This window comes from Eremomyces bilateralis (genome assembly GCF_010015585.1).
Source record: "Eremomyces bilateralis CBS 781.70 unplaced genomic scaffold P152scaffold_14, whole genome shotgun sequence".
NCBI classification, from domain to species: domain Eukaryota; kingdom Fungi; phylum Ascomycota; class Dothideomycetes; order Eremomycetales; family Eremomycetaceae; genus Eremomyces; species Eremomyces bilateralis.
Window position 1 is genome coordinate 533,672 of NW_022985080.1, and position 25,605 is coordinate 559,276.

Below are 25,605 nucleotides of genomic sequence, written 5' to 3' on the forward strand. Positions count from 1 at the left end.
ATCAGCATCATCAAAACGTTTCGCGTATTGTCGGGCTCCTTTCGAAGCATCGCATGGTGGACTTTTGTGGTCTCTAGAATAGAACAAGTACCATTTTCCATAATCATACAATGAAAATCAACTCGAACGCCCGAGAGATAGCTCTTTTTGGATCCCGTGTAAAAATGCACGCTCAGTTGATGAAGTTGACGCAGAAGAAGTGCAGCAGCAAACTCCCAAAGATGTAGTCCGCAAACGCCCTGTTTGATATTTCTCGTTAGTCGACTGCCACTGCCGAAATCCAGGGCATATGGAAGCGAATACCTTTCGTTCGAAATGTTCTTGAACTCCCCCTCGTTCTCCACGTTCGTCTGGATCCGCAAACTCGCCGTGAGCACAAACTGCCCGACCGTCGCGCCGAAGCCCGACAAGAAAGCGTTGAATGGCTATACTCAAGTCAGTACTCATCCTCTTGTTCACTGGGCACCCTATATCCCCAACAACATGCCATTGAGGGTATCGGTAGACAGGGGGACACGTACATAGTTTCCAGCCACCACGCAATACGCAAACTGCACCGCACCCACGACCATCAGGAACGCCATGAACGTGTCGATCAGCTTCGTGCGCTGCGGGGTTTTCGCGACGTAGTTATTCCAGACGCCATGAATGATATGCTGCGGGTTGGAGGCGGTTTTCGTGCGGGAGGGGGTGGGTTGGGAGGACGGGGTGGAGGGCGTGGAGGCGGCGGGGGCGCGGTTGCGGGGGGCCATTTTGAGGGAGGGTGGGGGTTGAGGGTTTGGGAAGGGGGGAGTAGTTAAGCGGAAGAAGATGGTGAGGTGGTGTAGTTCTGGGTGGGAGATATATCGATATATCGTAGAATCTTGAATGATTTGGACTTTGGGAGACGTCAAAGGTGTCCGAATGCAGCACAGGGATCCCCCCTGCAACAGCTGCTTATTCCATCCATCAACCTCCGTCATCACCACCATCACAACCACAGCTGCGTGAAACATCACCATTGACCCATTGACTTCCCTCCCACGCTCCATATTCCCGTTCTACAAATCCTACATCACATCTCACTTCAATCACCATGGTAAGCTCCCTCCCACCCCTCCCACCACCAACCAGACCCTAACCCTCCCAGTCCCTCGACAATATCGCTCTTGTCCTCGGTGGCCTCACCGCAGGCGGCGGCATCATCGGCTACGCCCGCACCGGCTCCATCCCCTCCGTCGCCGCCGGCGTGACGGTTGGCGCATTGGTACGTGCTCCCCCTCCTCCGTCACCGACCAGATGGAATAGCATGCCCTCGCGACACCAGCTAACCCACTCCAGTACGCCCTCTCGGGCCTCCGCCTCCGCAACCGCGCCCCCTACGGCGTCGAGATCGGTCTGCTGGCATCGGTCGTGTTAGCGGGCGCGAGCTTGCCGCGGGCGATTCGGACGGGGAAGCCGGTGCCGATTGGGTTGTCGGTTTTGGCGACCTATGGTCTGTATAGTTTTGGGATGGCATTTAGTGGGCGGGTGCGTTGAAGGGGGCTGGTCGGGGTTTGGGGAGTTGATCGGAGGAGCAAAAGGGGCGAGGGGGAATATTTGCTTTGGATATAGTTATAGTAGTATCCATGCTATGGTAGCTACAGTACTGGGTAGTCGTCCTGCGGATCGAACCGATCCGACCAGAACTCATACAGTGCCTAATATAATGGAGTTTCCTCTCCACACCAGATATTCCGTCCAGATAAACACGCTGGACAGAGCACATGAACGTTCAAGACGTACAAGTCGTCTTGCGCCAACCATACCCCCTCAATCGATCTCGAAACACGCTGAAAACACCGAAACATGGAGTCATCCGACTCCCTCATCCCGTCCAACTCAAAGAGGATGAACTTCCCACAATCCATCCGACAGCCCTCAAGCCGCCGACATATCCAACCCCGCCTTCTTCAACCCATCCAACAATCCCTCCTTCAAACCCCCCTCCCTCCCTAACCCCAACTCCTCCGCTAACAACCCCTCCACCATCTCCGCCCCCTTCTTCTCCACCTCCTCCCCGCCCCGATCCTTCTCCCCATCCCCCTCCAATCCCGCCACCCGATCATCCAACGCCAACTTACTACTCCCCAACCCCAAGATCTTCTCCTCGATCGTGCCCCGGCTCACCAGCCGAATCACCTCCACCTCCCGCGTCTGCCCCACCCGGTGCGCCCGGTTCTCCGCCTGCACATCTTCTTGTGGATTGAACGACATGTCGAAGATGATGACCTTGTTCGCCGCCGCGAGGTTGATCCCCGTACCACCGGCTTTCGTGGAGAGCATGAATACTTTGAGGGACGTGTCGGCGGTGAACTCGTCGATCAGCGACTGGCGATCCGAGATGGCGGTGCCGCCGTCGATTCGGCAGTATGGCAGGTCGAGGTGGTCGAGCACCCGCTCGAGGATGTCCATCATCATCGTGTACTGGGAGAATAGCAGGGTGCGGTCGCCGTTGGCGTCGAAGGTGCGGAGGAGGTCGCAGAGCACTGCGACCTTGCCGGAGTCTAGCCATTCGTCGTTTTGCAGCATGTATTTCCCGAGGTGCGTCGGATGTTGCTCGCACAGATGGTTCAGGTTGAAGTCGCTGTAGATCTCCATGTCCTCGTAGACGTAGTCGACCCTGGAGTCGCGGAACGGCTCTTCTTTCACGGCGTCACGGGACATACGGTGAATCGTGCGGTCGTCATAAATCCGACGGAAGAGGAGCGGATGGATCGACGCCTTCCGTAATTCCGACATCAAGGCGATGTTGTCAGCTTTCTCACCGCGTTGTCGCGCAAGGATGGCTTGTCGTTCCTTCTCGAGGATCTCGTCATAGATTACACGCTGGCGGTCCGAAAGGTCACAGTAAACCACCCGGCCCGTCTTCTTCGGCATATCTTTGAGAACCTGCTGCTTCTTGCGTCGAAGGATGAACGGAGCCATCATGGAGCGCGCGCGGATGATGCGCTGGGTGGACAACAATCCCTTGTGGTCTGTGTCGTTCGTCTTTGCTTTGTATTTGAAAATCGAATCCAGCGCGTCCTTGTGCCGGGAGAATACCTCCGGCATCATAAAGGAAAGGATCGAAGCGAGTTCCGCCAGGTTATTCTGGAGCGGGGTGCCCGTCAGCAAAAGCCGACACTCGGCTTCGACCGCGATTCGCATGAGCGATGTGTGGCGTTGTGTGCGCTGGTTCTTCAGATAATGGCCTTCATCGAACACGGCGACGTTGATCTCCAGCTTGCGGAGGAAGGAATTGTCGGGGACTTTCCAAGCAATATCGTAGGTCGTGATGATGACGTCGATCGACTTGATATTGTGTCGGATGTTTTCACGCAGCTCGGGACGCTCGTATTGGCCCCCGTAGTATGGCTCGACACGGAGTTGAGGAGAGAAGTTCCGGAACTCGCGGAGCCAATTCTCAAGCGTGGAGCCAGGAACAACGACTATACTTACTCCTCGGGTTTGAATCTGGCGAAGGTGGGTCAAGAAGGCGATGACCTGGCACGTCTTTCCCAGACCCATCTCATCGGCCAGGATTCCAGAGAGGTTCTCCCGCCACAACAAGTTCAACCAGTTCAAGCCGACGACCTGGTAGTCCTTCAGCTTCACATCCCGAGACATGATCGAAGGCTGGGTGATCCAGCCATGCCGCTCCCTTACGCCCCTCCTCTTTTGCGGAACAATCTCATCGTCCTGGGACACATCGGGCGAGGGCGTGCCAACACCTGAATCACGCGGCGAGTTGCTCCCGATGAAAGACATCTCTCCCAGCTGCTTCGCACCCGCAGCATCGAACCCCCAGCGTATCATTTGCTCCTGCATCGGGTTTCCTAGCTTTTGGCACTCCGCCGCGAGCTTGTCCACGGCTTGGTACGATTCCAAGATCTCCAAGCACGACTCGACCAACCGATCGCCAATCTGTTTCTTGGTTGTCCGTTGACGTCCGTTCTTTCCGGTTGTAACGGACTCGATGACAATGCCGCGAACGGCGGTGATGGATTTGAATGGTCGGCGAGAAAGAACCTCGTCAATGACTTCATCGTTCTGGTTGGAGACATCACGGAGATCGTCCTTGCTGCACTTGTTTATGTACTTGAGGAGATAGGCATTCAGTTGAGCAACGGTTTTTGCGGTCTTGAAGTCATCGTATTCAGACTTTTCAACGACATCGTCATCATCAGAGTCGATCTCAACCACCTCTTTAGGAGTGCTGTCTGCATCAGCGGACTGGGATCGTTGCCGAACGCCTTGCACGAGTCTCCGTCGAGGCTTCTTCGCGTCCGAATCTGCTTCCGCAGGACGTTGAGTTGATGCCCATTTCTCCTGAATAGTCTTCTTATTCGTCAACTGCCTCTTCGCGGTGGTCCTAGGCGCCTTCACTTGCGACCGATCCAGAATCACCGGTTGATCGTCGCTTTCACTCTCATCACTCTTAGTTAAGTCGCTAAACCAATCAAAGGTTCGCTCAAAGTTACCACGATTAAGCATGAGTTGGCTTTTCAGGTCCATAATCCTCACCGAAGGGAACAACCCATGGAGTCGCTGCACCTTGCCTCGAACTTCTCGGTCGTGAATGTCGTCTAGTGTCAAGTCTCCGCCGACGGGCATCGCTCGTGCCGGTCCGCTTTGCTTCAACTTTTTGGTCGGACGAGCATCCGTCATGGAGTCGTCCAACCGCTTCTGGGGATTTGAAGCCATCGGCCGGTTCGGATCGTAGGCGAAGTGGGATAAGCTGAGCGTCGAAGTAGCAGAGCCCGATGAATGTCCTTGCACAAGCTGCTTTTTGCCGTTGGTGAAAATGGACTGCGGGATATTTGACCGGGTGATGCTCAGTTCGTCTTCCGAGGTGTCGATGTTCACTTTCCGCTTGGGTTTCACGGGTAGTGCTTGAGAAAGTTCGTCCTCGTCGTCGCTCAGTTGCTGAGTGTATCTGTAAGGTGCCCGAAATTGAGTTCCCGGCGGTGCCATAAGCGAAGCAAACGTGCTCGGTTTGGGAGGATTCCGCGGAACGAATTTATTGGATCCCGGTGCTGCTGGTGCTCGCTCTTGTGCTGGCCGTTGTGGTAAGGGACTATCTGGAACGAAGGTCGCTTGAGTGGGTGAGGAGTCGGGGACACGGTCGAGGTGGCGGACGGGTGTCGAGCTTGGTGAAGACACGACAGGACGTCTCCGGATGGGTTGTGTAGGTTGAGTTACGTGTGGCCCTGGAGGGGTGTTCGACCGTCGAGTGTCGGAGCGAGGGACGAGGAGGTCGACGGAGGAGAGGGGTAGGGTAGCGATGGACTCGTAGTCCAGGCGGCGGTCATGAGGAGTGGTGGGGTTTTGAGGAGGAGGGGAGGAGGAAAGGATCGGGTCGGAGCGAGGCATTGTGAAGGTGATAGAGGAGAGGAACGGAATTGTTTCGATAAGGAGTCCTAAAGTGACATCAAAATCCCAATACCGGTAAGCAAGTCAACTCCAGGGGCATGCAATGCGGATTCTATTCTATGACTTCAGATGAAAACAGTAATGACGGCGACTGCAAATATTGTGGCAAGTTCTATTCGAACACCAATAACACTAAGCGCTTCCAAATGACAAGCAACTTTTGCAGATAAACAGGTGGATGATTGCATCCCAAGTGACAGGTTAAAAGAATCTCCTCCAGCGGCGTCAAATCCTTGTCATGAAAACGCGATATACGACGCGTGATCACGAGATCAAACTCGATATTGACACATCAGGCTCAATGAACAGCTATACCTGAATTTGAATTTGAATGTAATATCTGCTACCCTTCTTCCAGCTGATTCTAAACATCGAGTCTTATAATACCGTGCAATACAAGTGAAGAATCATTTGTTGCGTGCTTGCTACCTTAGGCCATCCCCAGCCCATCACGACTCACGAAAAGCATCCTCTCAAGAACCCCTTCATTCTGCAAATATCCATCCATCCCAACCCATCTAAGAGTCCTTGATATAGGAACCAACACCTTCTTTTACTATCAACTTCCCCCCATCTAATCCCTCACCATGGCCACCCGCCGCGCCGTCTCCTCCACCCCCATGGACGTCCCCCCTCCCAACTCGGACGAGAAATCCAACACCACCCCTGCCGTCCCTACGTAAGCCACCATCCCTATGCATATCGGAGAAATCTTACTAACCGAACCCTCCAGCCCTGTCATCCTCAAGCTCCTGGGCTTCACATTCGCCATGATCACCCTTCCGATCGGCACCTACTTCGCCAGCGTCAATACAATTTTCGGAGGTACGTCTCCCCATTTATCCCTGCCCCTGGTCTATTCAAGAGCGGTGTTGTTGTTCTTGAGGGAGGAGCGGTCGACTATGCGAGCGAGCGGTTGACTAACTAAATCGACAGGTAATGCGACGTTCGCTGGCGCAACCGCCGCGATCATGGCGAACGTGGTGCTGATCGGGTATATCATCGTTGCCATGCGGGAAGATCAGTCGGATCAATTAGAGAAGGCGAGAGAGGAGAAGAAGAAGGAGTGAAAATATATGTCATTTGGTTGGGCGTTTGGGTGTCTACGGGTATGTAAGGTAGTTTTGATATGGCTTTTCTTGCACGTTGATAGATGGATTTCTTGACCAACGGAACGGTGGGATGACGTGGACGGGAATTTGTAGAAATATATGTATGCAGATGGGCGATAGCACGGAGCCTCACGAGATCCAGAGCACGCAAGTGACGCTGCGGAAAGTGCTCGAGATTGAATAGCCACCCGCTCGTCACAGGCAAGGCAGTCCTCCGCCTCGCTAATACACATTTCCACGGACTCGCAAACTCCATGAAAGATATTCTCCGGAACGCACACCCAGAATTAGCACTTCCCATCGCCGATTCCCAAAGGTCGCCAAAGAGACACAGAACCCCCATCCATTCCATATCCCACAATATTCATGCAGCGGCCACGTCATTAGTTCTCCCAGAGAAGACCGGAGTATCACATTGACCACATCGCCGTCATTAGAATTAAGAACCAGATCCCCCCATCGAGTCCCATGGCGCCGCTTTTCCCTCGCCTCGGACCAACAAGAAGTGCAGGATTCAGATTCATATCATATATCCCCACCGCCCCACCTGCACCCTCCATAGAATGCGTTTACATAAGAAAGATTCGGAATCCCCACGGCGGAATGAACTTAGCCCTTCCCCGAAAACCGCCGCTTAAACCAACTCTTCCGTTTCGTGCTCCCGCTCGTCTGCAACCCTTGACTCGCCCCCGACCTCACCGCCTGCAGCCTTCCGCTCTTCGGCGGCGGCGGCGGCGGCGCGTCGTTGTTCGCTCCGGAGTACGCGTTTCCGCCGCCGAGATGGATCGCGCCGCCGTTGCTGCTGCCGTTGCTGTTGCCGTTGCTGTACGGCTGGTGCGGAGGGGAGGGGTAGTTCGAGGCGGGTTGGCTCTGGTAGTGATGCGGAGGTGGCTGCGGCGGTTGGTCGGCGTGGTTGTAGCTCGAATTGCCGTAGCCGCTGTCAGTGGGGAAGTTCGTCGCGTTGTACTGCTGCGACATATCGCGGTATGGGCTCTGCACGGCCGGTGTCGGGGTCGGCTGCTGCTCGCCCTGTGACCCGTATCCCCACCCCGTCCCGAACCCCTGGTCGTCCACGGGATTGCGCAGCTGCGGCGGCGTTACGCCATCGTAGGAGTATGGATCCGGGGCCATGTTCGCTGAGTCCTTCGCTGCCGCGGCGGCGCCCAGGCTTCCGTCCTCGATGCTGGTGTCGGCGCTGCCGGGCCACAGCTCGCTGCTCGTCAAGCCTTGGCTGCCGCTGGCGCTGCCGGAGCCGGAGGCACCAGTGTTGACGGTATCGCGGCTTTGGTGGTAGCCTTGGTTGGGGTAGATGCCTTGGGCAGGGTTGTAGCGGGAGAGGGCGGGTTCGGGGGTGCGTTCGTGGGGGGAGGTGCCGTTGTCGCCGTAGGGTCGGGGGGTGGGGTGGCCGGGGTAGTGGCGGCGGGGAGGGGGGTTGTACTGTTGTGGGGAGGAGTAGGAGTCGTAGTAGGAGTCGCGGTTGCGGTAGTAGCCGCCTGCGTTGGAATTGGAGTAGCCGCCGGGGGTGGAGTAACCAGAGCCGTAGGCGGGTTGGCGAGAGTAGCTGTCCATTCCTGTGGGGGTTAGTGGGCTGTTGAGTTATAATAAAGTGTAGTTGTGATGGATTGGGGATCATGGATGTATCGGTGCGGTTGAGAGGATGGGTTTGTTGTTGCGTACCAAATTGACTATTCCGCCGACTATTGTTACCGCTATTGTTTTGGTCGTACCCTATGGATGTCTGATTAGCTTCTGGTTCTCCGAGACCCTTCCGTAAAGCCGTCTTTGTGTCGCCATTTGGTTCGAACATACCATTCGACCCATACATCGACTGCCTCTTATCCCACCAGCTCTTCTCGATTTGTTCGTCGAAACCGCGAATTGTATCGAGAGGACGCTCCATCCGTGATCGTGTCGGATTTGACCGGTCGGGATCCGCTGATTCTTGTCAATTGCTGACTCCGTAAAGCTCTTCAAGCGGACTTACTGATCACATTGCCATGAATATCTTTGAGAGTGCCGGTTCGCAGCGCACCAAGTGTGGAAGCTTCAAGCGCTCTTGCGACTGTGAAAATCGCAGGTTAGCAAAACTATGTCCACACATCGGACCCAATTCCAATCCAGCATCCCCACGGATGCTTCCCAGAGCCGCATGTTACAACCCGAAGCTCCGTAATCGCTTCCGTCGGGATGTATGGAACCGTGCATGCACTCGAACAAACGTACCAGGCTGCATTTCCATCATAGCGGCATTCGGATTCGCCTTCGTCGTGTGCGAGATGCGGTTCTTCCTCTTCTCCGCGTCGGTCTCCCTCAGATGTTCCTTCGTCGACTTCGCTCCCCCGTGCGTCGACGAGCTTCCGCTCTTGTTGCTCTTGAAGCTGAAGTGCGACTGGGCTCGCGGGCGCTGCTGCGGTGGCGGTTGCGATTGCGGTGGTTGTGAGGGGGGTTGTTGCTGGGATGAGGGATAGTACGGGCGATACTGTTGTTGTTCCTCCATGACGGACATGGCTGGGGTTTTGTTCGATATAATCGATCGGCGGTTTTAGCGGGTTGTTGAGCAGCTCTCAGGATTGCTCCCTTCAGAGTCGGTGTCGTCGTGGAGCGCTAGGGCAGATAGCGGCGGTTTTGATGGAGCGAGGGTGGCGGAGACGCTGGGGATAGGCGTAGGTTGACGATTTCGGGGCCCAGTGTCCCGCTTTGTGCACGTCCGTCGCGGGACCCAACGTGGCTGTTTCTTTGGAACGGTCACAGCCGGCGCAGTGCGTCGTCGAGCGCCTGTAGGAAAATCGACGGGACCCGGTGGAGGCTGGAGGCGGGAAGTGGGCAGACGACGGGGGTGGAATCACGATGTGGGATGTTAATGATAAGGGTATATGAGAAGGAAGAGGCGGGTGAGTTCGGCCTCAATGTGAAGCGAGGTGACAACCGAATTAAGCGAGTGAATGGCTTCTAGCTTGTGCATTTGATAGATGCCAGGTGGCTGGTGAAAGCGTGGACTTAAGATGGGATGATAATCATCGTACGCTCGTAAGGGAAGAGGTTGACACAACGCCCATGTGGTGCAGCGAACTTCCGGAGGCTGAGGTGGCCCCGACGTCAAACGAAAGCAGTTTCTAAGGTTAATCAATCAAGCGAGCGACAAGGTATTGTGTATATACAGCCAAATGCTTAATACGATCAGCATAGCATGAAACGAGAGATGCGGAGTGTGGAGGGCCTGAGGGGTAACAAGTAGGTACGTAATAAGGGGAGTGAGATTTACAAGTTGAGGAGGTTGGGGCACCAGAGGATGAGATTTTAACTGTCCTGTGCTTCCTACCAACTTTAGTTACCCGTAGAGGTCCCGGTACAGGTACTTGGTACCTACGGAGTTATAAACTCGGCAACTTCATAGCATGCAATTTATTTATCGTAAATACTGCATGGGCACTTGGGCAGTACTACTCTGGAAGGGGGGGCATCAAAGTGGTATCAATCCTTTCATTCCATCTCTCGAATTCAATACGATCTTTGGCTCCACTAGTTACATACTACTTCTCCACTCCATCGTAGACTTCGTAGTCAATACAAAATTGCATGATGTCCGGAGTTACAACATACCAGTACTTACCTGCAGTCCTGCAATGAGGAAGAGTGTCTCGGGGGAAAACTGGGCAACATAACGTCAGTTGGATCGTGCATCATTCTGTGCCTCCGCTGATGTGCAAACGGCGAGGACCAACAATGCCCAGTTCAGTAGGTATTGTCGCGGGAGGTCCAGGATTTGACAAAGGGATCCCTAGGTAGCGTCCTGCTCGCGTCTATCTTTGGCTGATTATGACTTGCCCGTATCAATCAGCAAATGGGAGCAAGTCAGGCCCCAAAGCCAAAAGGCATGCCAACAGATGTCAGAATTCCCGCTGATCGCCGGTAATGAGACGGAGTACCCAACCATAGAAAACGTTGAAACCTGTTTTCCTCATGCCCTCCCTCCTCCCTCCAGTGACGTGAAACGTCCTGTTCGTCCTTGGAGTACAGCATGCCCAGTCGCGGGTTATTGATGTCCAGCTCTGCTCCGCGTCAATAGCTCCTCATCATCAATCATCACTAATCGTGGGACAAGAACTTCGGAAGGAGCTCTGCAACTAGAGCCGCGGTGACTAGAGCCGTGCAACGCCTCATCTCCAAAACTTCTAATGGGTGGGAACTAGATTGGGAGCAGAATGTCAGGACTTGGCGTTGGTGAATCCGGTGAGCGGTGACGAAGCCTCAAACCGCACTCCTTAGAGGTTGATTAATAGTCGTCATGGCCTGCAGAATGCAGATCCACCCGATTGTTGAGAAACTTGGGGAATGGGAGTTGTGGTGGCTCAGGACGGGATGGGAATTGGCAACGCCCTTCTCTACTCTAAGCTCATGCAGGTTAGGCGGACAGGAAAAAATACCAATCATAGAACAATTCGACCGTCGCTTATCGTGTAATAGTTCGCAATTCTCGTGAGCTGTAAAATTAGAAGCCCAGCCAAAATACGATAAGGTATTTCCGGAGCGCGCTGATGGAGTGTGGAGGTCGCGTTTCATAGCACGTATCAGATTCATCTACATACATATTACGGTAGTATCTCCTCACTCTTCATTTCCGCCGCCGAACAGCTTAGTAGGGGTTGGTCCGTCGAATCGAGAAAATGTATATCAAGGCAGGAAGAGTATGATTCCTAGTTGAATACTATGGTACAAATAAAAGACATGTAGAAGATATAAATTAGCGACGGATATAAGGACTGAGGACTAGTTATTCCGTACTATGGCTATTATGGTAACTATACATCTACCGCTGGAGGCTTCCTCTCCTGGAGGCTTCTTCTTCTTGGAGGCCTGAGCTTCCGTGATACCTCTCCCCGATCTACTTTAATGTACTTGTTAAGACAGTATATCATTAGCAGGTAAATGAATTAGTTGGTCGGATTACAGCTTGGGTCGGTTTTTAGTGCATCGATCATTGCCCTGCAGCTTGGTCCAGAATACCCTCAGGTTTCCATTTCTGCCTGATCAGGTCTTCCCCAAGGAAACATTCAGATTCGATCCATTAGGCTCCTATCCAAGAGAGGGTCAGGCGATCAGGTTGAGGCCGCTTTCCCGGGCGAATCCGAATTGACAACCAGATGAACACGGCTGCATTGCTGCTGGGGATCTGACATGATAACGGTAGTAGCATGCCGGACCTAATATCTCGCTGCAAGTGGAGTCAATCCATGCCAGCGCATAGGTGGATGAGAGCTCTTTGTCGTTGCTTGTATTACCTCCAGACACTTAAGTACTCCAGGACTTGTCCGCCCAAGACGGGTTAAAGGTATCATTGTTAATACTTCCCGCGTGGTAGGTATGATCCAAAGCGCAGTAATCTGGGACCAGTGAGCTGAATAAAACCGACAGTTCCTACGTCCGCTTCGAAATCCTTACTAGTAAACTTGTGCTCTTTTGGAATTGATACTATAAGAGGTGAATACTACGACCGTCAAGAAAACACGTAGATGCGAAATCGCGGGAGTAGTCGTCAAGCTCCAATTCTCCCAAAAACAGAAAATTGCGTAGTGATCGCAATCATTCTCATTGCCTGTGTGTAAGACCGATGGTAACACCCGACAATTCCTGCAGCACCAAATGTCCATGTTCCTCGTCTGAAACAATTGCTGTCTTGCTAGTGATTGCGTGGGGTGATTTTGGGCTCCGGAAGATGCTCGTCGGGGGACGACCCGAACTCAGGACCGAGCTAGACCGAGTGGATTTCGTCTTCCAGAAGCTGTGGACTTTGCTCAACATGCCGCCAAAAGGGCCGAATATGGGCCGGAGAAGTGGCCGCATAGCCGGGACGCAGGCACAGATATGTAAGATGAGTTAGCCAAGATATTTGAAGCTGTCAGGACTTGTAGCCAAGAGCAAAACTCACCACAGCCAAGTCGTTCTCAACGGCGCTTGCAAGAAAAGCTGGATAGTAATACCAGCTATAATCCCACAGAGGATTGTGAAAAACTTTCCATGTATAGTAAGTGCGAAGCGCTCCGGCAGCTGTGACGATATAGCCCAGTGCAAGGAGCACAACCAGACCATACCGCTGCTGTGGTCGGAGTTTCATGCTGAGGATGAGAGGGATGGGAAGAGTGGTGACTAAGACATCAATGAAAGTCTTCACAACTCCGCCAGCCACCAGTACAGTGCCTTCATCGGCGCATGGTGCCTCAGTCGATACTTTCCAGAATGCCGAAATTGGTCTAAAATAATGCACCTGTCAGAACAGACGCTCATCTCATAAACTCCTTGCTGGACTCACATGCATGGAACGATCTGGAGCACGAGGAAGACAATCCAGCAGATTAGGTTGAATGCTATAGAACTAGATAGCGCAAGGCGAAACCATCGGATGTTGACATCGGTGATGAGGCGGTAGTAGAAAGCGAGTAGTGAGACCATGGTAGCATTTGCGGCAATCAGAAATAATATTTTTGTAGCATATGCAAGCTTGAGGGAACCTATGGATATTAGTACAGGTTGGAAGTATGCCAAACTGGCTCTTTCGCTGACAATGCTGTAGAAGGAGACTGAGGGAGGTAGGTGATGGAGCCGGGGAAATAAAACGATCCGGCATACCGTCAATCCATTCAATGGGGACGTCCCAGGTATGCCTATTCCATCCGTACTTTGAAATGCCCAGGTCGACAGTGACGTTCGTACCAATCGTGAACAGGAGAGCAAAGCAGATGAGGACATCATCGATGCCAAACCAGCGGGTAATGAAAATCCTAGCGTACAAGCGCAAAGCGACGGCGACTGCGGCAAAAGCAGTAAAAATGGAACTGGCGACTAGCAGCGATGAACCTCGAGTTTCTGGAGTTTCGTAGTCAGGGGGTGGCCACTTAAGGAGGATTTCAGTCGGTGGAAGTATCATGGCGAGGGATAAATTGTCCGCTCTAGGAGAATGACCGGCTGCAGTATCTGGAGCGCAAATCGGCGCGAAGGACGTCTTGGAATGCTATATGGCGACTCCTCGGACATGGAACGGGTGTGTCTGAGGGTGGATGGAGGTGAAAATGAAATTTTATGCCTCTCATTGCGAACAGATGTCAATAAGTACTAATTCGTACGGCAACAAACTTCAACGGCAGGTCATTTAGCTCTGCCAAGCAACGCCTTTTGGGTAATACCTTACTCGTGTGTCCTGCCTTGTATCTACAGGCACGAAGCGACTATCGCATTGGAATGGCTTGAGGCTGGCGAGGGTCATTTGGCCAGTTTAAACTTTATTTACCATGGCTGGTGCGACGGCATAAGTTCCCTGAATGCAGGGGTATGACATGATGGCTTCTGAGCAGACTGGGCGCCATGATATCTGCACGTTCCCAAAACATGGATTACCAAAGTTTGCGCTGACTGATTCGAAGTGGCTATTGTACGTGACTTGGACAAGATGGTCTTCGTCATTGTCGGCAGCCAGATAGAAAGTGGATGGAGTCGCTCGATCGGCAGCTTGTTCTCCCTGTGACCCTGACGGCTAGAGAGTTTGTCGTCGTAGTCCTCAGCCACTCGCTAGACTGTCCGGCCTGATGATGTGGCTCAACCATCCACCCCGTGCCGCTTTCTATCGTAGTGACACCAACCAGATCGTATACACTTTCATGAGACTAGAGTTCTTCCATCCCTTGACGGACAAACTACTGCTTTCCCATATGAACCAGCTTTCATTAATATCCCAAGTATCTTTAATGGTGTCTGAATTGCAATGTCTCGTTTCCGTGTTTCGCCTGAGTCAATCCTCCTACGCGGATAATCTGTCGATTTGACACAATCCATTCCTGCAACCACTTGTGCGGATGAAAGATCACTTCCATTGCCAAGTAGCAACGCAAATGGTGACATGGAACCATCATCTGAAGAGCAAGGGATTGAGAAGCACCAATCACGAATCACAAGAGACCATTTCAAGGAAACCACCATCTTCCACCATAGATGAGTATATGGGTTTTTGAGAGTGAATCGAAACGACCCCCATAACCATATCCGATAAATATATTGTGGCCCCGTAGGGTCCAGAACCCAGAACCCAGCGCACGAAGAAACGAAAAGAAACGAACTGGCCATCCCGGCCCAACTCCACATCCCCTGACGACACGCCATCCAGGCAGCTACGGAAGGAGAAACCACGACGACCAGCCATGAATGTTCTTGATCCGTCGTTCAACTGCCGTGTTTCTCCGACCGTAGATGAGGAGGGGGATCCTCATGATCACCACCCTCCCCATCACCGTCCTCCGTCGACCACACCTCACTCTTCTCACTCCCCCCACTACCCCACATCCCCCCACTCTGCCCACTCCTCCTCCTCCACCACTACCTTCTTCCTCATCTCCTTCGACATCTGCCTTTTCAACTGCGTCAGCTCCTCTAAGAGCCTCTTCGCCACCGGGTCTTTCCACTTCCCCTCCGTGAAATACTGCCTCCAGACCTTCCTCTTCGAGGAATAGGCCTGGACGACACGCTCCTCCTCCTCCTCCTCCTCCTCCTCCTCCTTCTTCTTCTTCTTCTTCTTCTTCTCCTCCTCCTCCTTCTTCTTCTTCTTCTTCTTCTTCTTCTCCTCCTCCTCCTCCTGCTTCTTCCTTTCCGGCTCCCACAACCGCCTCTCCTTCTTCGTCACCTCCTCCGCGAGTCGCCTCGCCTCCTCAATGTGCCGCTTCCCCTTGGCCCACAACTTCTCCAGCTCCTCCCTCTCCGCTTGGCCAATCCACGCGTCTATCCCGTGCAACCCATTGTTACAGTCCCGCTGCACCTCCATGCTGCGATCGCTGTGGTTCCTCTGTCGAGGCTTGAAGTCCGAATTGCCGACTTCCTCCTCCCCCCACGTCGCCTTCCCCCGGTTTCCAGGGCCTTCCTCATCTGGAAAGGGCCGTTTGGCGGGACGACTCGCGGGCGCTGCACATCGCGGAGCACCAGGGCGACGAGATCGCTTCAATGATGCTGTTGGCTGCGGTGCTCTGGATAGCGCGGAAGAGGGAGTGCTTGGGTCTGCGGAAAAGATGAATGCAGAGCTGGGGGAGGTGGCGGTAAAGGTGGGGTTCGAAGCCGTGGTTGTCAGTGCGGCAAAGGGAAATGAGGCGGGAGCGGAGGCGGCGAAGTCAAAGGTGGAGGGCGTGGGATTGTATGCGGGTGTAGCTGCGGGCGCGGTGGGAACCGGGATCGAAAGCCAGGAGAAGGGCGAGGGACCGAGGGAGGCCGAAGGATTTGTGATTGTCAGAGGAGCAACGGGAACAGGAACCGGGGCGGCGTCGTTCATCGATCCATCCGGCAACGAGCCGATGGAAGAGCCGAAGGAAAGACCGAGCACACGAGTCTCAACATCGTCGTCCAGCCATTGGTCCATTAAGTCGTTGTCCGGCGCGTCCTCCAGCGGCTCGTCGTACAGCTCGTCGTACTCCAACCCTGCGGCTTGTCGGGCAATATCAGCCTCCTGGCCCAGCTCTACGTCCAGAAGCAACTCCTCGTCGTTGTCATTGTCCGCCTCCATGACGTCCAGCGCCATGTCCCCATCATCGTTGAGATTGAACTCTGCCTCTATCGCGTCGAGCCCCTCGTCGGACATAAAGGATGAGAGGGGTGAAGAATGCGGTGATATGTCCACATCTTCTTGACGGGCAAGCGATGAAGGGGATGGCGGTGCTATGATGAGTGCGACAGGCGGAACGACGAGGTGTGCGGGAACGGGAGCGAGAACCGGACCAGGGACTTGGACATGTGCTGGTGATGTGGGTGGTGACGGAGTGCGAGCGATAGCGGACTTGGCGAGGATTATGGGTGCAGGTACGGGTCCGGGTACTGGAGGCGGCGACCTCGCCGGGGAACGGGTGGAAGTTCGAGTCGAAGATCGAACCAAAGACCGAACCGAAAACCGAACCGAAGACCAAGCACCGTAGGGGGTCCACCTGGAACTCGCAGTGCTGGCTCGTCCAATCCGGCGTACCAACTGCCTTCCCTCAACCTGATTGTGCTTGAAAGCCGCCTCAGCGGCCGGCTGGACGGGTGAGGGCTGGGCAAAGACAGCTGGTCCGGAGACCGGTGAAATGACCGGAGCCGGGCTGGACGACTCGCCTGTCGCGATGATGGCCATGGTAGCAATGGGCTGCTCCTCTTCGACCCCTCCCAAATCTGCCGCATCAGCAATCTCCTCCCCAGGAGATGTGGCGGACACCACAACGGGCGCAACAGCACTCTCTTCCTCCTGAGATGTGGCGTCGTCCTCCGTCTCTTCCCAGAGAACAGCATCCCGCTCAGCACTCTCATCCTCATGAGATGTAGCGGACTCTGTCTCTTCCAGAATCACGGCTCCCGCGTCAGTACTCTTTTCCCCATGAAATGTGGCGGTCACCGCGTCGGAATCTGCCGCAGCAACAATCTCTTCCCCAACAGATGTGGTGGGCTTTTCTTCAGAGGCCACAGCACCCGCATCAGCACTCTCATCCCCATGAGATATGGCGGGTGCCGTGCCTGGACCAGTGGAACCCGGGACCCAGTCCTGTAAAGCCTCGTCCGACTCGGATGCTTCTGCCAGGACGACGGCCGGTTCCTCCGCCGAAGGGACCCTCAACAAGGGCCGCCAAAGTCGTGCTTGACGAGAGCCGCTGGACATGCTGCCCTGGCTGGACGGAGCAGCGGTCCCTGTCTGGTTGAGGCCCCGACGGATAAGGAAGGCCTCGGCGGATGGATTACTGACGGGCACGTATTTGCAGGTGTACCCGGGCGTGAGGCGTTCCAAAAGGCGTTCCAAGCCTTCCTCCGACAACACTAAGTTTGACGTTTGGTCGTTGCCGGAGTCTAGGGAGGTTGGTTGACTGGACCAGTTCCAGTCCACGTCATCCGAGGGCTTCAGTTGCACGACGCCCTGCTGATTGTCAGAGGGGGCGGAGGTGGCTGGACCGGAACTGGCTGGCGATGGTGAGGGCGAGGAGGGCGTGTGCGAGGAGGGAGAGGAAGGCGAGGGCGGGGCCGATGATGAGGCCGAACGAGAACCGGAGGGTGAGGACTGGGTAGGAGAGGGACGGCGAATTGGCCCGAAAATGAGCGAACCCCGATGGATCGGGTGAGGTTCTGCCTGGAAGGGGGTGGTGATGATGGCCACCGAGCCCCCGTCGTTGTTGCTGTCGTCTTTGCTGTCGCTGTCGTCGTTGCTGTCGCTGTCGTCGCCAGCGTCAAAGCCCTCAACCTCCTCGAGCTTGCCTTGCAGACGAAGAGGGCAGGCTGGACGGCTGGACTTGTTGTTGGTGCCATCATCGGCTTCGGCGTCGTCGGTGGGGGTGAGGGGGGATTCTGACTGGGAGGTCGGGCTGGGAGGCGAGAGCGAGGACTCTGGCAGCCCGAAGAGTAAGGGCGAAGGGGGAGGGGAGGGGAGGTCGTCGTCGTCGGACGAAGAGGAATCGGAGGATGACGAGGACGAGGAGAGGGGCAGCGATGACGCATGCTGGACCTGCAGGAGCCGCTCAATGCTTGGTTGGTCAGCGAGCTCCTGGCCAAAGAGTGCCTCTTCCTTGAGAGACAACACTTCCTTCGCTGCATCCAGCAGCGACTCGCGCCCGGCGCGGAGGACTTGTCCCGGCCACTTCGGGAGAGCGGCACCGATGGCTTTGACGAGCCGGACGAGTACCACGGCACGCACGGTAAGGCCGAACAGAATGAGGACCACGAGGATCAGAGCCGTCACCTGTAGAATGTTGACATTGGTGCCAGGGACGCGGGTGCCGAGTTCGCGGTACGGGAATCCGATCGACTCGTACTCCGAGTTCAGGTTCGGGAGGTCAGTGGCCGGTTGGGCGCGCGGGGAGAGGTCAAGCATCCGAAGGAGTTCTTCCTGGGCGGGGGTCAGGAAGTCGAATACCATGGCATCAGCCGCTTGGTAATCGCGACTGTGAGGCCGGGTTGAGGAGGGGGATGGTGGCGTGATTCGGAGCCACCGGGAAGCCCAACCCACTAGGGGAGGGAAGTTGAGGTCGGGGTTGGTCTTGACCACAGCGGCCAGGAACAGAGAGAGGATGGCAATGATGCCAGTGATGATTGATGGAAGCACCATGGTGATTGGCTTGATGGCGCTTTTGAAAAGAGGGTGGGCACGATTGATGTGCCGTTGAGTTTGTGCTATGAAAGACAAGTGCTTGGGTTTGTAGATAATTTTGATAGCTGTCTGTATGAAGGACTTGTCTGTCTTTGTGTCTTTGTGATGCGAAAAGGGAAGATTTGGATAGAAGAGAAATGTTTATATAGAGGAATTAAATTCAGGTCGGGTCCCCTGCCTGCAAACTTGTCTCCAACAGGTCCTATTGATCTATTGAGGGCCTATATTCACTTTCTTCAATACATTTCAGAGATTACGCTATGGATAGGCAGATTTGTGATAGTAGTTTCAGGGTCAGGCAACAAAGTCTTATTGTTGTCTGGCTGAACAATATATTACATTCTGGACTCTGAGCAACAGGCAGTTCTCCGAATAGGACACTAAGTACGGACTTGATAAAACTGATTAATGAGTCTCATTTGCAGCCTTCTATTCAATATATTCTGAGACTATTGATGGGTGATATACTACAGCCGTGCTGCTCAACGCATAGATTCATCCAACATGAATAGGGAATTTGGTATTTTTTACGCTCCTATTAACGAGCGTAGAGAACTTGTAAGGTAAACCAATCACCAGTAGAGCCCGGATTAGACAAATGTGCTACGTTTACTGAAATCGATATAATCAATGAATAAACAACACTGGAGCCACTGAATATTGTAACCCTGGCAGGCAGCGGCTATTATGCCAGCTTATATTCTTATTGCTGTATCCAAAAAAGTGAACGGAAATGGACATCTCGCAGAAGCAAACTGTTAATGAAATTTCTCTCTGGCTATACACTTTTGCTTGTTTTAGAGATCTTGGGGTGGGAAGTTTCCTACCGGTAGGTATTGGGCCAATTTTATGAGACGCACTTACGCACCTTGAATATAGTCTCTTATTTTCGAAGGGATTGCTGAATCGTTGGGCTATTGCCCAGTTATGATATCGAGGCTTCGTCGCAGTAATTATATATATTCAGTGCATATCATTGGACAATGGAAATATATTGCCGTTTTTATGGGATAGAGGATTACGTGTAGTTAAGGAAATTAAATGAAACTGTAGAATTCTAGTGAGAAGACGAAGAAATGGCAAGGCTGGAAGAAAGCATTGAGACTTGGTACAAATGAATCTCGTCAGTTAAAACAGTCGATCCTAACTACGGCCAGGACAGGGAAACGGCTGTAGTACGCATGGATTGTTTTCGGGCTGTTCATAGTCACCCTTGATCCTGGGGGATACGGATCGGAATCTCGCTCTTCTCCTAGTCAAGGAACGTCCCATCGACCCCCCTTATAGACGGTTATAATAGAGGCGACTACTATATCCATGATTTAGCGCCCTCATAGCCAAATCAAGTTGCTGTTCTTAAAAATATGGAGCACCGTCGTACTGTGTGGAAGCGGTTTTTATAATTTATAGAGCCAATGCGGTGACCTTCGCATATGCGGGAGCCAACTGCAACAAAGACGTTTTGACACTACGCTACCCGAGCAGATATTTTAGACCCCCGCTTACTCCAGCCACGCGCACAACGCAAAGAATTATAAGGACATTATCGCTCGACCTTTCCAAGGGATTACAACTGTCCAGTCCGCGGAAAGGGGGTCTCGTGTTGCCAAGACGCCTCTCTCTGCAGCTGTGTACGCTGCAAGTGCCGGGTCACAGGTGGATCATTAGCCAAGAGATCCGGTTGGATGGTTATCAGACACGCCGCCGCACGGACAATGTTTAAGCTCTGGCCCGTTCCTTACTGCCATTGGAACTGATGGAGATCGCCTCACTTTCTCGTGGCGCGAGAAGTGACTTCTGCAGATCTGGTCATCTGGGTATGTGATTCTGCCTGCACGGTGTAGAAGCCCTCGCGAAGGGATGATAAGAAAGATATTCCCGTTGAGAGTACACTTGGATGGTCGGCCAATCCAAGGAGGTTAGATAGATCTGTTTGAACCATTGCTCTCCGAAAATCAGGAGGGAGGTGTTGCTGGAAAGGCAACACTGTCCACTTATAATCGGATCCACTTTTGGTGATGCTTCATGCATCAGCTTATTGGCTATTAATACAAAAGTATAAGGACCGACATTCGATAGGTCACAGGACAAAGTCATGTCTCACTCACTCCGGGCCGGGCCACTGCTGGATCTATCTGGATGGTACTGCTGCGGTTGAAACGAAGTGTCTGGATCCAATTCTTGAGGGCCAATGGTGGTCCATCGTCTCAAAGCCATGAGGATTTCCGGTCAGCTCGATTGGTAACGTATGACGGTATGAGTGATTTCCCCCCCCAGAGTGTTGCTCGTCATGAAAATTGGTCCCGTACTTGTTCGATTTAACTTGAGATACAAACCGGAAAACAACGTACCTGAAATAAAAACGTCGTTTCATAGTGCTTTCCTTCCATGAAATCTCAACAGGACGTCACAGTTTTGGGCGACTTCACCCTGGCACCACCAGTCGAACCCGAGTGGTCAAATTCAACCGGAACACAACGTTAATATGTCCTTGAAAGTTTAAACGGTTGTTCGTTCCAAAACCTGCTGGGCGCTGCGCCACTGCGTGGTGGTCTCAACTCACTCTCACCGCGATATGCAGCAAGGCAACTTGATCCCTGTGGGTTGGTGCGGGTCTTCTCCCCGACAACTGACGTGCATGAGATCAGCTCCAATAACTTTCCAATAAGTTAGAAGCTCCAGGAACACGTCCAGTACAAGTTGACCGCCGACAGAAATGAAGGTATGGTTCGTCCACTGGTCTAGCAACATGTCATTCGCTGACGACACAACTATGATGACGTTGCGCAACAACAAATCCGTAGTTCGCAGGTCTCTCATATAAACCGAGCGTAAGGTGAACAGGGATCACGGGCACTATGGTGCCCACTGCCCAGGAGGCAATCAATCCTCGAACTCGGGATTCTGTTGATTTCTTGAACGTTCGACGATAAATTTGCCGTGGGGGAGAGTCGTGGACGTGTTACAACCGCTCGTTTGTTTCTGCCACTGAATATTGCTTTGGTTCCATGGGCTGCTCTGTCGAATACTTGATTGTGACTCGTTCCTAGCTATTTTTTGTTTTTCCCACTGATTTTCGTAAGGCTGGTGGAACGTCAGGTGCCGACCACCGTGATATTACGGTTCTAATATGTTTGAAATGGTCAAATATATGTCGCGGGCGACTTCCAATAGCCCTTGTACGAGGGGTTTGGTATTACTCAGGTCTTGATGAAGGTGTACATTCTTTTCTTTCGCGTATCGATTGAGCAGCTAATCGTTCATCATTCGCTAAGTTGGTACTTTTCATAGATCGTCCCCCTGGGCCGGAATTATAAACGTGCTTGTCATAAGACTCCAAACCCGCCCAGTTATAACTTTTGATAAGACCAGTATCCGAACGAATATTAGTCCAAAAACAGGACATGGAAAAAGAGGAATGAAGGCAGACCCGCAAAGATGGGTTGGAGTGAAGGACTTAACAGCCGAAGCACCTGTCCCGAGCAGTGGAGACAGGTTCTTCCTGTTTTTGGTGGTAACGAGAGGGTTAGGATTGTTCCAAGGAATAAAGAATGGTCTAGGTGGTCCATCCAACCGAAATAGCGTTCCCTTCGCATTGTACTGCATTCCAGTCAGTTGGAGGTTCGGGTGTAGCAGGTGGATAATCCAGCGATCAGTAAAGGTGCATACCTACAAAGCTGAGGGTGTCAAAGGTTGCGGACTCTTGGCTACACATCCTCTGGCGGCCCGGTACGTCGACCGTTTTCTTGAGAGGCGTGAGTGGCACGTCCATCGTTTCCACCTTGCGAGGTGGGACTGGTATGGCTCTCGGGAGGAGGGGATGGTGTTTGCTGATGTTGTGTAGGTTCTTGAGGGTTTGCTTGACCCAGCCTGTTTCGCACTATGGCCTGCTGGTCCTCAAGTTCCTCTTCTACGGTAGAATGTGAATATACGTGATCTTTCTAACTAGTAGGATACTGAAGAACTGACCATCGTCCCTAATGGGAGTTATGTATTTGCGGTAGCCGCTAGCCATGATGCAAACGATGGGGAGAAACGGGTTGGAAATTGGTAAAGGATAGACTTAAGGAACCACAGCTTAAGTACGGAACACCGCAAATAAATAGCAGCCGATGATCAGATGTAACAGACAGAAATCAGGAATTTTCGAACGAAGTGAGGAGCGGACGGAGAGGACAGAAGGAAGAGATAAAAGTCCAATATTCGCGTGTTCTGAGGGGTGCGGTTGGCGAGGTATGAGCATGATTCAGGGTTATGGCTGTGGCCAGCAGTCCAGGCCAGGCCTCAGCAGGGGCAAGACACTGCCTTTCTCTCTTGATGCTTTCAACGTACCTTTAAAGTCTTTCTATTCCTCCTGGACCATTCCGTCTCCAACTGAAAGTGGGCATCGCTAGAAATCTGGGGCGAGAGGGAGAGCGTGGCTTTTGAACGAATGCTCGCCGTCCTTTCAGAGACAAGTTCCTGAATCCGCGTGCCGTTTCCCAGCCGGCGTCATACCGTGTGCTGCCGCCTGGCTACCCTTGACCTTTAGGGAATATCTGCCACCACCTGGAGTTTATCGAATGCATTGAATGATGTTGGCAGGAACATGAAGAGGGTGGAGATTTGTAGTTTGGATTTTTGGAACATGATCTGATTGTTCCCTTTATCGTGAGCAAGTATTCACACCGTTTTTCGGGCATGAAGAGGTACGGAGAAAAGGCAAACATCGATTGACGGAATTTGAACGCCACTAACGATAATGTAGAAAATATTGAGAATACATCAAGAAGGTCGATTGCTACACAAACTGAGAGACGGCCGTTACAAAGAGCAGGTAATCTTCGGGTCTTAAGATGGTACTCATCCACTCGTTCGCCGAGGTTCTTGGTAGTCACCGCAGCTCGCAGCATCTCAACTCAAGCCAAAGAATAACTCTTGAAGACAAATAAGGGCGATAACTGGAACATATGAATTTAAAGGAGATCTTCAACTGAAGCGAACATAAAAAGGGACGGACCGAGTATGAAAGAAAAGCGGCATCCGCCAACGAACGGCGCCAAACTCGGCAGCTAGCTATCAGGGTTTGGCGTCGCTAAAGCAAGGATGAGATGCTATCTTACAGGACCAATGCTGCAGCCGATGTTTCGACAGCGGCACAGCACTTAATCCTGCAAGAGTGTAAGTGGATAGATGCTATCCTTTGTGGCATACGTTCGATGCTCAGCTGCTATCTGGACCAGAGTTCACAGAGGGCATGGCCAGCAATGCTGAGAGTAACCTGCTGACATATTAGATCGATATCATTCTGGGGTCACATGGTGTATGACGCACGTCGCAATTACCACGTATATCTCGAACCGCTCGGTATTGGGCTTGGAAAAGAGGATGATACACGCAGTACATCCAACAACAGGACCAGCAACCGCCCACATTCTTTCGTCGATCGAGCCACTCTGCCGAACGCGACTCAACCCCCAAAAGATGATTAGCAAGGCCGCCACAATGCTAGCCATCCTTACACAGAAGGCGATGGTTTCTCTGTTGTATTCAGATTCCCTGAGCTTCATCTCTTTTGGTGCCCATGGCCGTTTGTCCCATATGTACTCTCTATATGGGAGCCCACTGAACAAAATGTTTGAAAGGGGTTCCAACGGCGGCAAAGGGGTATAAGCCCGAAGGTCCGAGGCTGGGGAACCTTTTCGGTCTCCGAGAGTATGGTTCAAGTATTCCAGTTCTTTCTGTGGTGCTTTACCGATCGATCCGGCTCTAGCGGAGAGTAGCCATGTTTTATGAGATTTCAGTTCTCGCGAGTTTGGGTGTGGGACTTCAGCGAGGTTCCGGATTCCTTGGTTTATGAGGTCTTTCGTTCGGTCAGCATCACCACTAGGTAAGTTTCGGTTGGTACCGCCGATACCTACCATATTCCTTCAGCGTTTCCCTCACGACACGGAACTCGTGATCTAGTTCCCTCTGCGCTACATCTTGAGCTTATGTACCATGTAAGCAGCGTATTGACAGAGGCGGTTGATGCGAAGGCTAGTCTTACCGTGGCCTGTAACTGTTGTGTCTTCAACTTTCCGCGACAAGTCAAATATCTTCCTCTCGGACTCTCGGAGTTTCTGTCCATCATGATATGCTAGGATGTATCGCACAACTTCATATCCTCGAAAGTGAGCTTCGTAAGGAACTCTTTGTAGTCTCTTTGCTGTTCGTGGGAAGCCAGGTGGGAGATCTTCCTGTTGTTCGTAATGTCACATGCATCAGCTGCCACCTCCTCACCACAAAGTCGGATAGGGATACCAACCTCCTGATTGGGCGATATGGTCCCCATGTCTTTTTTGAGAAGTATCAATAATACTTCAATGTTTATTCAATTATTGGTTCCCTTCTCTGAGTCTTTCAAATTCTCAGTCAGTTGATTGTAGTGTTTGAAGTCCAAGACCTTGAAGTGTCCCGCATTCGTTGGCCATTGACGATGATATATACTCCAAGTCAAGCACTTCCAAGATACTCTCACATTCACTCCAGCACCGGTATTTTCTATGAGACCACATCATGCCCTGCAATGCATTCGAGCGGGAGGGCCGGCCCTCTGCCGCCTGCCGAGAAGAAGGCAACCTTATTGCCCTAGCACAGTTATGCACGCGCGGCAGAGCAGTCTAGTCAACTCCGGGGATTCTGTCCAAAGAATCGCAGTTCCAGCTGTCCGGTCTACCATCAGCTGCAGAGGATTGTGTTGGATCAGCGGTTGTGACGATGCCGTGAAGCTGGCCGACCATGGCTATAATGGGCAGTGTCCCATCATGTTGTGAGGAACCTTTATCAACCTTCTACAGTCTATATTTCCTCACAATCTCGGATATTTAATCTAGTTTAGCTTCGAAGGTTTAGGTTGACGTCAGGTTCGCTTTCTGATAAGTATATGAACATCTCATTCTCAGAAGAAAGACC

General features: G+C 52.6%; 10 protein-coding genes across 10 annotated transcripts; 2 read left to right on the forward strand and 8 right to left on the reverse strand.

Moving 5' to 3' along the window:
* Positions 1–70: 70 nt before the first annotated feature.
* Positions 71–830, reverse strand: P152DRAFT_459758 (defender against death DAD protein). Its single transcript, XM_033679747.1, has 3 exons — positions 522–830; positions 304–425; positions 71–239 (listed from the first exon to the last, which is right to left on the reverse strand). Exons 1-3 carry the CDS (start codon positions 750–752, stop codon positions 173–175), a joined length of 420 nt encoding a protein of 139 aa, XP_033532991.1. The 5' UTR covers positions 753–830; the 3' UTR covers positions 71–172.
* A 37-nt stretch (positions 831–867) lies between these two features.
* Positions 868–1,518, forward strand: P152DRAFT_474955 (uncharacterized protein; the record flags this gene model as incomplete). The annotated part of the gene is made up of 3 exons (XM_033681374.1): positions 868–897; positions 1,130–1,246; positions 1,321–1,518. 3 exons carry the CDS (start codon positions 868–870, stop codon positions 1,516–1,518), a joined length of 345 nt encoding a protein of 114 aa, XP_033532992.1.
* Positions 1,519–1,899: 381 nt separating this feature from the next.
* On the reverse strand, positions 1,900–4,614 carry P152DRAFT_399572 (uncharacterized protein; the record flags this gene model as incomplete). The annotated part of the gene is made up of 1 exon (XM_033676522.1): positions 1,900–4,614. One exon carries the CDS (start codon positions 4,612–4,614, stop codon positions 1,900–1,902), a length of 2,715 nt encoding a protein of 904 aa, XP_033532993.1.
* A 1,406-nt stretch (positions 4,615–6,020) lies between these two features.
* On the forward strand, positions 6,021–6,503 carry P152DRAFT_474957 (uncharacterized protein; the record flags this gene model as incomplete). Its single annotated transcript, XM_033681375.1, has 3 exons — positions 6,021–6,112; positions 6,167–6,258; positions 6,370–6,503. 3 exons carry the CDS (start codon positions 6,021–6,023, stop codon positions 6,501–6,503), a joined length of 318 nt encoding a protein of 105 aa, XP_033532994.1.
* A 651-nt stretch (positions 6,504–7,154) lies between these two features.
* P152DRAFT_450491 (uncharacterized protein) lies at positions 7,155–9,051 on the reverse strand (the record flags this gene model as incomplete). Its single annotated transcript, XM_033678174.1, has 4 exons — positions 7,155–8,116; positions 8,223–8,480; positions 8,530–8,607; positions 8,769–9,051. 4 exons carry the CDS (start codon positions 9,049–9,051, stop codon positions 7,155–7,157), a joined length of 1,581 nt encoding a protein of 526 aa, XP_033532995.1.
* A 2,933-nt stretch (positions 9,052–11,984) lies between these two features.
* On the reverse strand, positions 11,985–13,733 carry P152DRAFT_459764 (uncharacterized protein). The gene is made up of 4 exons (XM_033679748.1): positions 13,170–13,733; positions 12,853–13,051; positions 12,472–12,793; positions 11,985–12,407 (listed from the first exon to the last, which is right to left on the reverse strand). The coding sequence occupies exons 1-4, from the start codon at positions 13,465–13,467 to the stop codon at positions 12,132–12,134; spliced, it is 1,095 nt and encodes a 364-aa protein (XP_033532996.1). The 5' UTR covers positions 13,468–13,733; the 3' UTR covers positions 11,985–12,131.
* Positions 13,734–14,573: 840 nt separating this feature from the next.
* P152DRAFT_71080 (uncharacterized protein) lies at positions 14,574–18,865 on the reverse strand. Its single transcript, XM_033683188.1, has 2 exons — positions 15,162–18,865; positions 14,574–15,084 (listed from the first exon to the last, which is right to left on the reverse strand). Exons 1-2 carry the CDS (start codon positions 18,628–18,630, stop codon positions 14,702–14,704), a joined length of 3,852 nt encoding a protein of 1,283 aa, XP_033532997.1. The 5' UTR covers positions 18,631–18,865; the 3' UTR covers positions 14,574–14,701.
* A 3,514-nt stretch (positions 18,866–22,379) lies between these two features.
* On the reverse strand, positions 22,380–22,687 carry P152DRAFT_474960 (uncharacterized protein; the record flags this gene model as incomplete). Its single annotated transcript, XM_033681376.1, has 2 exons — positions 22,380–22,582; positions 22,642–22,687. 2 exons carry the CDS (start codon positions 22,685–22,687, stop codon positions 22,380–22,382), a joined length of 249 nt encoding a protein of 82 aa, XP_033532998.1.
* A 22-nt stretch (positions 22,688–22,709) lies between these two features.
* On the reverse strand, positions 22,710–23,719 carry P152DRAFT_71154 (uncharacterized protein). The gene is made up of 2 exons (XM_033683190.1): positions 23,005–23,719; positions 22,710–22,734 (listed from the first exon to the last, which is right to left on the reverse strand). Exon 1 carries the CDS (start codon positions 23,562–23,564, stop codon positions 23,187–23,189), a length of 378 nt encoding a protein of 125 aa, XP_033532999.1. The 5' UTR covers positions 23,565–23,719; the 3' UTR covers positions 22,710–22,734; positions 23,005–23,186.
* P152DRAFT_71089 (uncharacterized protein) lies at positions 23,720–24,681 on the reverse strand. Its single transcript, XM_033683189.1, has 2 exons — positions 23,986–24,681; positions 23,720–23,932 (listed from the first exon to the last, which is right to left on the reverse strand). Exons 1-2 carry the CDS (start codon positions 24,573–24,575, stop codon positions 23,875–23,877), a joined length of 648 nt encoding a protein of 215 aa, XP_033533000.1. The 5' UTR covers positions 24,576–24,681; the 3' UTR covers positions 23,720–23,874.
* Positions 24,682–25,605: the final 924 nt, after the last annotated feature.